We start from the raw sequence: 10,449 nt of genomic DNA, 5'->3' as shown, positions 1-10,449 counted from the left end.
TACTCAGCAACTTCTTTGCCTCAGGCTGGAGCACTAATGAGGGTGACCATTGCAGTCCACACACAGATATATTTAAGGAGCTCTGAAACCTCACCCCAAAACACCTGCAACAAAATGATCTGTTTGCTATAATACCAACCTGGATTTGCATCACGGTGCCTACGAGTAAAGAGAAAACAAGAGATAAAAGTCATGCACTGAAGTATTGTTTCCAAAGAATAAAATTTTATTGTTTTCGGAAAAACTGCATATACATGTTCAGATCTGTTCAACCTTCAAAACATGTCTTCGTTTCCAAACAAATGTAGGAAGGCATCGTTCTTTTAAGCACTGCAGCTTGAAAAATATATATATATTTTAATCCTGTAAGTGTGCAAACATCATTTGAAAGCTATTTACATTTTACACCTCTCATTTTAATAACAGCAGCATCAGCTGTTAGATACATGCACTGTGTAATTCATGTGATTTGGCATTGGTATTTGATTTGGATGTAGAGTGAAAAAGCAACAAACCTTCCATTGTTTGAGAAACTTCCCACAGGCAATTAAAATACATCTCATTTCTTCTTTATAAAGGGGATGTCTTTAAGCACTCAGACTTCCCTGCAGTTGTTAAAATGTTACTTCCACTCTATTTACTGGATCATCTTCCCCTGGTGCAGCATGCACTTTGCTTGCCTTAGTGAATGGGAGCAGAAAGAAAAGATGTCTCAGATTTTCTCGAAGGTGACAGGAGTGCAGTGACACAGACACAATTCCGTTTCTTTCTGTCCTTTTCAGTAAACTGCAAGATTACCTATAACCTGTTTTTCTTTTTACTATCTTAGACCATCTAAACAGATGCAGCAACCTGCACACAAAAAGTTGGATTCAAGTTACTCTCTTCTAATTTCCTCTCCCACCCATTAAAAAACAGAAGTCAAAAACCAGATATTAGCACTCAGATCACGCTCTGTTTTACTCATCTTACATCCTCTCAGCACAACTTATTTTGCCCCAGCACTCTGTTGGCAGAACTTCTTTCTGTAAAAGCAGCACAATGCTCTTCCTCACAGCCATCACAAGCAGCCTTTGCTGCTCCCTGGATGCCAGCACGAGTCAGTTGGGGTGCTGGAGGTGTATAAAGCCATACAGGTGAAAACCGTGCAGTCCTGCCTGCCTGCCTTCTGTTACAACAGAGAAAGTCCTGGAGATGTTAGAGACTAGAAGATGGTCTTGAAAGCAGGGGACTCCTCATTGTACATGAATATTTTGCTTAGAGTGAGCTGGTTTAATACTAGGTAAGTGTTGCATTCCAGATGACGTGTTCCAGTATCGCACAACAAAAGCAGGCCTGTGTTTAATTCAGCTGGGACCGTGCAGCCAGCAGTCAGTGCATTATTCTGGTTGTCAGCTATGGTAATTAAGCAAGCCATATTGTGTAAGACTGAGTAGGATTTTCACAACTGCAAAACTTCTTCAGAATAAATACACAGAATCATAGAAGCCATCGCATTTCACACGCTGCTAATCACTACTCAGACAAGTTCAGTTCACGATGTTCACTGTGCTGTCGGGCTGGCCTCCGAATATCTGGGAGAAGAACTCAAAAGCCAGGCGGACGTGGATGGGGACGAAGACATAGGCAGTGTACACCACCATAGCGAAAACAGTCACGGTGATGGTGTGGAACATGGACTGCTCCCAGGGCTCCAGCACGTAGCTGCAGGTGATCAGCAGGTACTGGTAGTACAGCCAGTAGATATAGTCCTTCACGTGCTTAATATCCATCTTCAGCTTCCAGTGACCCTGAGAAGATGACCTGTAACGACAGGGAAGTCTAGATTGCACCCGCAGTGGAAACAAGGACCTGGAAATAAAAACTGGTGGTGTGGCCATATTTCAAGTCCAATTCCACGTTTAATTGTTACATAAAATAAAGTTTGAAAGGAAACAAGGCATCGGTACCACCAACAGCTTCTACTGCTCTGGAGGCAACCAACCTTTAGCTCTGGAACTGCTGCCTGCAGTTATTAAAGTTGTATCAGTTGGGCTCTGGCTTCTGGCATTCCACTTAGGAGTATGTTTGGCTATTCATTCTGCGTAAGAATTAAAACCCCATTAGCTTGTAAAGGCGCAGGGTTCACGTGGAAGTCAGGGTAATATGCATTTAAAAAGGGAAGGCTTTGGGCCAGCTTGCATCCCTGTGGATGGCACTCTCATGCTCCGGACGAAGGATGAAATGAAAAGGGCAGCCCTGTAAAATCTGCTTACTTCTGATAACCATTTGGTAGTGCTCTGCAGTTATTGTGGATGAAGACAAGCTAGGAAGGAGGGGAAAAAGTAATCTCAAAGAGCATAAGAAGTTTTTTCAGCTCTTTCCAAGGCAGTAAGATATATTACAGATTAGAAGAGTGTTTAGTGGAATTTACACATCTAGGAAGGAATTTCCTCTCAGGTAACAGCTCTATGCTTTCGTTGTTCCCATCTCCACACACAAAGGAGAACGGCTGAGCAAGTATTAACTAGGAAATGGGTTTTGCCTTCCACTCTTAGAGAGCTTGAGGCAATGGGAGGTTTCTGTCCCTCAGGGCCATAAATACTAAGCTAGCACTGGGAAATTTGCTGCCTGTGATTGCAGTAATGATGGACCACTGGCATAGGCCAAATAAATTACGGTGTTCAGCCATTTGCTGCTGGTAGGGGCTGTCTGGTGTATTCTCTCCGCAGTAAGGCACTATGTGGGTATTTACCAAAGGGAAGACAAATCACAAAAACCCCCAAACCACGTTTGTTTTGCAGCAGCTTCCCTCTGGTCACCTCTGGGCACCACCTGTCCCAGCAGATGCACTGCTGCGTGCAGCACCTTGACTGCTCAGCTTCATCCTGGCACTCAGCTCACCTCGCGGAGAGGCTGTACGACAGATTTTTTTTGCCCCCTTTCTCTGGGAGGGCAGCAAGCACAGGCTCACCTGAGCTGGCAGCCTTTCGGCTTGCTCTGGCTCCCCACTTGCCTTCCCAACGGTGCCGACTGGGGAGCTTCCTGCCTTGGCTGCCTCCTTCCCCCATCCGCTGGCTCCTCTCCCGGCGTTTCTCTCCCCCCTTGGCTTCCTATCCAGCCCTCCTCCATCTGCTCCCCGCTTGCTCCTCAGCTCTCGACACCCCCACGAGCACGACCTCTCTGCTGGCAACAAGTGCAGGAACGCAGCAAACGCTGTGCCCGGAGAGGGGGGAGGCTGGTTTGCCTTAGCAGATTTCCACACGGAGAAGTTTCTGCCCTTGCCCTGTCCAGCCTTTACTTTCCACCCACCCCTCTTCTTCGGTGTCCTCCAGCCCTAACCAATCTTTTTCCCCTCCTTCTCCCAAAGCAGTCCGTTTCCTTCCTTTCCCTTCCTTCTTCCCCTTTTCTCCCAGACTACATCTCCCCAACTGAGATCCCGCAATCCTTCAGGAGGGCACGGCCCTTCCTTTTTAACTCCCACAAATATCTGTGCTGTGAAAAGCCTCAGCTGCGAGGGCGCAGGCTGGGGAGAAAGGTCTGCCACGGGCTTCTGGCCTGGCCTGAATGGAAGACGATTCCCTGCAGATAAATGGTTTTAAGGCAGAACTCGGGAGAGGCCTTAAAGCCTTGTAAATATTGCAAAGCCTGTAATAAAAATGACACAGCTGGCAAACTGTGACTCACCGGGAGCCAAAAGTGTCTCTATTTATACCGCCTGCGAAAAGAGCAGCGTTTTTCAATGAAGAGGTTAAGCCCTTGCCTATAGAACCGGGAGCAGACCGATAAGAGCCCTCTTGTGCTATCTAGGATCGCGGTGTTTGCACTGGGGTTATACCCATGCTGCTCAAACTCATTCCTTGCTTGGGTAAATAGCTGGGGAGCCTGGCCAAGGAGGAGCCGCGGGGCAGGAGCGCCTGCCGTGCCCGCTTCGCCCCGCCAGGTTAGCGGGGGGCTACAGGGGGTTTGGGGGCAGAGAAGAGGGGCTCGAGCAGCTTTCTGCCTTCACCGGCAGAAGGGAAAGCCCAGGATAACACCAAAAAGTCTCCAGGCTGATTGCGCCGACCCCAGAGCAGCCCGGGCTGCAGGTGCGGTGCTGTCTCTTGCTAGACGCTGCCCTTTTGGAGGGATACATGAAGAGGGACGAAGTAAATAAGGAGCAGGCTTCCTGAGTTATTCTGGAGGCATCTTTATGGTTTCTCCAGCCCGGGGACAGCGTTTCAGCCTGGCTCTGTCACCGAACCCCAGCGACAACACCCAGCCCGAGGTCGGGCTCTTCCAGCATCCCGCAGCAGCAAGCACCAGGGGTGTCTCAGGACGATGCAGTTCTCCATGCATAATTTATAGAAGGAAAACATAGATGAGAAGGAAAAAAAAGCCCTCCTTAAGCAGCTGCTTAGGCAATGAGACACAGGAACCCTGTGTTACAGCTGCCTTTCCTGACCCTATTCCCTCCGCATCAGCTCGGGGCCGCACCTCCCGGCTCACCAGGAGTGGCTCGGCAAACTTCTGAGGCTAAAAATTCTGCATTAAGAGGGCTTCTGCTTACATTTTTTAAGCGTTAGTGGATTTTCTCACATCAACGCTGCAGTCAGCTGGAGTTCCAAGCGGCCGGGGTGCTGTGCTACTTGTCTCTCAGTTTGCTCTACGCCATAACGTAACGGGAGGAGATAACTCCCTGTTAGGCAACTCCAAATTAGCAATCATTTGTCTACAAATTTGAATTTAAGCATCCAGTTGTGCTGTGGAAATGCCTTCCTGTTTAGAGGGCACAGGGCTGTTACAGCCAGCTCTGGATGAAATGAATAGAATTCGGCTCCTGAGCCATTGAGCAAGAATCCAGTTATTTTCAGCAATTTCACCTCCAAGGAAAAAAGCAAGAAGAGAAACCTGTAAAGCAGCTTTTATTGGCTTAAGCGGCAACCTGATTTTCTTGCTTGTTGACACATGTCTCTGATTAGAGTGCTCGGAAAGATAAATCATCACCCCCCAAAAAATTCCAGGTTTCCTTTAGAAGCATGCCTAATCTCAACAAAGAAAAAAATAAAAGGGAAAAAAAAAAACAACTCCAGCTGTAGTTCACAGTGCTACAGGTGGTGTTTGGGGGTATGACCTAAAGATGCCAGCAATAAGGATTTTGCTGTAGCATTTCTGCTCTGGATGACAACATTTTGGGCCCTCCGCTCACACCAGTCCCCAGCTGGTGGCCGAAGGGCACCTGCCCAGGTGCACACACTGGGAAATTCCTGTGGAAGGAAACAAACATTCTTGCAGGGGAACTGGGACAGACTGGTTTCCAAAGAATGCTTGACAAATGCCTTCACCCTCACCGGGAGAGTCTGGCTGGCTACACACACAGAGAAAAAGGGTTTCCAACATATAGTCTGCTCTAGACAGCTTTGGAGTTGGGGAAAGCAAAAGGCTGGAGCTGTGGGTAGCCCCACCATCACTGTAAAACACAGCCAAGTGTTATGAACTAAGTAGGAAGGAAAACCGACCAAACAAAAAAATCAATCCCAAATATTGCAAATATTTAGCTGGCTGAACATTGATTTACACTAAATAATTGCTGTGACAGCACAGGAGCAAGACGTGGTCAGTTTTGCAGACTCCTGAGGGACTGCATCCGTGATGAAGCTTCAGAAAAATCCTGCCATGGGCCCTGAGGCTTGTATTTGGCCTCATGTGCAGGACACCCACAGCACGCATGCTTCAGGGGGCAAATCCGACAAGGCAAACTGCAATAATTAGGTACGTTGTCTAATTTCTGCTATTAGAAGGATGGATAGCCATGCCCCATGGAAACTGAAATCAATATCCAGCCTGCAAATTATTTGTCTGTAACTGGTGCCATCTGTAAGCCCACTGTGGCAGTTCTTTCTTGCCCTGCTGGTACTCAGACTGCCCCTCCTGGCTTTTCCAAGGCCCCCCTCATGCTGACATGGCTCTGGGATGACCCCATTGATTTTATGTGGGCTGAAATTCCTGAAAAGGCAAGTAGAAGGAGAAAGGGATGCGCAGTCCCAGTCCGACGTGCATCTGCTTTGATGCGTTTTATCTGGCGAGCACCACGCAGTGCATAATGAATGAAACACGGGTCCAGTGGACCAGTAATCAGGAAGAAGTCGGGAGGAAATTTAGATGAGGCAGCAGTTAAAAGTGCGTGGAAAAGCCAAATGCCAGCATTGCCTGGGGACACCGTCTCGTCTGTGCGTCCCTATTGCATCTGTGCTGCTCTGGTTCCCTGTATGCAGCCTGGCCTGGAAAGCTGCCTGCTCCCTGTGGGCAAGCCGAACCCTGGAGTACTTACACGTGGGTGTTTAAATGCACCCTAAAGCTTGTTTTTCCCAGGGAGGTAATGCCAGGTGGAGAATGTCAGTGAAAGGAACAGCACTAACCCCTGCACAGCTCCCGTTATGCACAGTTATGCACCATTAATAGCACCTTTACGTGTAGACCTTAATCAATACCCTCCCCTCCTCAAGTTCTGGAGAGAAAACACAGCAGCTTTGAGGCTATTTCTGGGATCTCTTCCTCAGCACTCGTCCTCCTGCATCAGCACCTCGGCGCACGCTTGGCCACGCGCTGCTGCCAGCTGCTGTGCTGCAGGAGCAGCGCTGGCAGACCCCACGCAGGTCCCTTTCTGGCCACCACTCAGGCAGAATGAATGAAGCCGAGGCCGGGCAACGTTTTCCTGCTGCCCGTGACTCAGCTGTGTGCATGCTGGTGGACGTGCTCCAACGGCACCTCGGGCCTTTCTTGGAAAAAAATCATCTTCCAGGAATGGGAAAATACTGCAGGAGTGGAAACAGTGGCAATGGCGCTTTCAGCCCCATTTCTGCTTCAGCACCTGCAACGTGCACAAGACCTAGGAACCCACCATCCATCCCTTGGCAGAGAAGGCTTTGTTTTACCTTTGGCAGCTTCCAACAAGGCAGCGAAGCAGTAGCCACTTGGCACCCAGCTGTGGCCATGCCTACCGGTGCACAGACACACCTGCAGCTGGAAGCTGTGGATTCCCACCAGCATCTCTCTGTACCCGGTGGCAGTACACCTTGGTAATTTCCAAAATGTAGCTTTGCAGGCCGATCTCTGCAGTCGGGCAGGGAGGAGGAAGATGCAGCCCCTCTCTGCGACAAAAGCAGACTCGGGACAGCTCCATCCTGGCTCCTGCCACTACCTATCTCCAGGCCAGGTTAAGTTCTCAAAGACTCAATTCTCAAAGAATTTTCTGTTCTTCCCCCTTCTGAAGCTCCTGCAGACGCCCTCCTGCACAGCTAGCTCGTACTTACGATTTACAAGCCCCTTCCTTTCCAGCTTTCTCTGGGCTGAGCATGCTCCAGGCTCTCGTCCTCCCGCGGTGCCAGGACCCGCGCCTCGGAGCCGAGCTGGTCTCTGGCGATGGGCACTGCTGGGAGGGAAACACATCGGCAAGCTGAAACCTCAGCACAACTCCTCCCTGAGTTTTCTGTGTACGTTTATTCACATTAACACAGTTTATTAACATGGTTTTGAACAGAGCTGATTCCCAACTAGCCCCCAAAATCTGTGACAAGAGGCCAGCACCGGGTCTAAATTGCAAATACTTCAAAATGTAGAGCTCTAAAGAACTAACTTGTGTATGAGGTATCTTATAGGGGTTTTGGCCTTGCTCTAGAGGGCAGACCGAAGCTCCCACAAGATTTTTAACATCTGGGCCATTGGCTAGAGATCCTTCAAGGGAGCTTAAAAGGCTTGGGAGCTCAGAAGGCAGTGAACACGCATTATGTGCTTCGCAGAACAGCCAAGATGCTTTGGATTCTGCAAACTTTTACTTTCGAATGCATTTCTTATTTTATTCAGACTTCTTTGGTTCTCTGAGTCATTCCAGAAGCAGCTGGAAATAATAGCTGCTCTTGTGCTATAGGTAATACGAGCAGGTGAACACTGTCATGCTCATGGCAGGGACTAGGGGAAAACAGGCACCGAACTCTTGTGCAAGCACATATCCCTTGAGCACTAAGGAGGGAAAGGAAGCAGTGTTGCACCACGCTGGTTATCAGCCTGGAAGGTGAAAAGAAAAACGAAGTGAGACACTGAGACAGATATGAAATGAAAAGGGAGATCTGCATTTCTCAGAAACCTATTTAATCCCACAGATCTGATAAGGAACAACTCCCTTGGCAGGCCACTTCATCCCAAGGAGGAGACGGGTTTGAAGGCAGCTAACTACTGATACAGCAGAAAAGCCCTTAAATGTGGGACACAGCAAGACCACCGTGGATTTTTGGAGCGGAGGGGACAAGCAGTGCTCCTGCTCGGTCAGGCAGCAGGGCACGACAAGGCTCTTCATCATTGCAACACGCCGCTGTGCTGACTGTCCCCAAAAGCTGGGTTGAATCACATTTAACCAGATGGCCCAGGTGAGCAGAGAGAAGGAGGTCTCCTTGAGATCTTACTCGAAGGCACGTGCCGGGTACCCACGCCTGAGCGGAGAAGCGAGCGGGGCTTCTCCTGCTGGGTGCCTGTTTGGGGAACGCTCCCGCACTCAGCTCCACACCTGGAGTGTGGCGGGGCTCAGGGAGCACAACTGCTACCCACACACGTGGGAAAGCTTGGTACAAGCGGGCCTGGCAGAACGCAGCACGGGGCCATGGATGGCTTTTCCTACAGCATGGCTACAGCACCCAAGTCTCGGGGTGCCGTTCACCGGGTTGTGTGTGGTCGTGTGTCCTGGCCACGCTACTGGCACTGGGTGACCACGCACGTATTCTGCAGGCACCCTTTCACCCTGTTGCTGCCCACCAAGCAGCACCTGAGCTCTGTGCAGGACTCACTCCAGGGACTCGCAGAGCCTCTCTCGTAGCACGGCCACGCTCACAATACCCAAGCGCCAAAGAACGAAACACCCAAATCCCTCAAGCACCTGTAAATACACAGCCCACAGAGTGCCGGCCGTGCTGATGAAGCAAAGCAGGGGCTCTTAACGCCTGGCACCCTCCTGCCCTCTGGCACCGCTGCATCCCACCGGGGGGGCCGGCAGCGCGCAGCAGCTCCTGGAGAGCCACGGGGTGGAAAGCGGCGCGCAACGAGCGCTGCACCGCAGCTCGGCAGCACCTCCACCTCCAGACCCCTCCAACGTCCTCCTCTGGGACCCCCTGACTCGTTTTCCCCAAGCTGGCTGCAGCAGCAGCAGCTGCAAAATCGCTCCCTGCAACAAGTCCGGGGGCCGGCAGCCGCCCTTCAGCTGCCCGCTGCCCTGCGCGCATCCCGGCGCTCATCCTGCGCGCTCCGCTCCGCCAAGGTCACCGCTCCCGGTGCGGGGACACCTCCAGCCTTCCGGGGGGGTCCCTTCCCCTTCCCTTTTCCCCTTCCCCTTCCCCTTCCCCTTCTCCTTCCTTTTCCCTTTTTCATTCCCCTTCAAGGCTCTTCTCCCCCCAGCCCGGGGACCCCGTGCGCACCGCGCCGCCCTCACCTCCGCTCCTCTCCGCTCCGCTCCCCGGCGCCCTCCGCCCTTAAATCCCGGCCGCCCCGCTCCGCACCGCTCCGCTCCGCACCTCTCCGCCCCGCTCCGCACCTCTCCGCACCGCCCCGCCCCGCCGGGCCCGGAGCCGGGGCGGGGGCCGCGGGTCAACGCGCCCCCCCCGGCGGCCCGGCTCCGGGTGGCATCGGCTGGCGAACCCCGAGGGAGCCCCCCTGCGGCCACCCGCGGGCCCGGCGAGCTGCTGCGGGGCTGTGCGGGGCCGTGCGGGGCCGTGCGGGGCCGGGGGATGCAGAGGGATGCGGTGCGGTGCAGTGGGATGGGGTGGGATGGGATGCAGGGGGATGCGGTGCGGTGGGATGCAGCGGTACGGGATGCTGTGGGGTGCTGTGGGATGCTGTGGGGTGCTGTGGGGTGATGTGGGGTGCTGTGGGGTGCTGTGGGGTGCTGTGGGGTGCGGTGCAGCCAGGCGGGAGCGCAGCTCGCACTGCGGCTGGGGGGGAGCCGCGCTGCGGGGAGCCCGCCGCAAGGAGGGGACTGGTGGCGGAGGATCAGGGGAGGTGTTGGCAGCACAGGAAGAGAGGTGCGGGTGGGCAAAGCAGAGCCCTGTGCTGCGCAGAGCCTCTCGACAAGCAGCTTGGGTTTTCTGTGCAGCTTGGGTTTTCTGTGCTTGTTCCCTGCTCGGTACCAAGAGTGCTGCAGCGGGCTGCTCGCTGCCGAAGAGCTCCATGAGCTTCCCGGCGTGCTCACGCTGCCTGCTTCCCCGCAGCAGGATGCAGGTGCAGCCTCTCTCGCTGAGCAGAGCGATGGCAGCGCTCCTCTGGCCGGGCTGATTCTGTCATTTAGGGTTTTGGGGTTTCCTGCAGGGATGTGGCACCTCTGGGTGGCTCCTGGTGTACCCCCGCTGCTGTGCGTGTTGTTCTGCCTTCCAAGGCAAAAATCCTTCACTTGCTTTGACCAGAGGGTGCTGAGAACACCCCCTGAGCACCGGTGGGGCCAGGGCTGTCTGT

General features: G+C 52.6%; 1 protein-coding gene across 2 annotated transcripts; it reads right to left on the bottom strand.

The window, feature by feature from the left end:
- Positions 1 to 208: 208 nt before the first annotated feature.
- Positions 209 to 9,478, bottom strand: SPTSSB (serine palmitoyltransferase small subunit B). Of its 2 annotated transcripts, none has more exons than XM_032193710.1 (3): positions 9,434 to 9,478; positions 7,272 to 7,387; positions 209 to 1,803 (listed from the first exon to the last, which is right to left on the bottom strand). In XM_032193710.1, exons 2-3 carry the CDS (start codon positions 7,313 to 7,315, stop codon positions 1,530 to 1,532), a joined length of 318 nt encoding a protein of 105 aa, XP_032049601.1. In that variant the 5' UTR covers positions 7,316 to 7,387; positions 9,434 to 9,478; the 3' UTR covers positions 209 to 1,529. The 2 variants fall into 2 exon arrangements, with proteins under 2 accessions (XP_032049601.1, XP_032049600.1); XM_032193709.1 differs by having other exon boundaries at positions 7,272 to 7,390; positions 9,434 to 9,454.
- Between the last annotated feature and the right edge of the window lie 971 nt (positions 9,479 to 10,449).

The sequence above is a fragment of the Aythya fuligula genome, chromosome 9 (genome assembly GCF_009819795.1).
Source record: "Aythya fuligula isolate bAytFul2 chromosome 9, bAytFul2.pri, whole genome shotgun sequence".
Classification (NCBI taxonomy): Eukaryota; Metazoa; Chordata; class Aves; order Anseriformes; family Anatidae; genus Aythya; species Aythya fuligula.
This window is presented reverse-complemented; position numbering and strand designations above follow the sequence as displayed.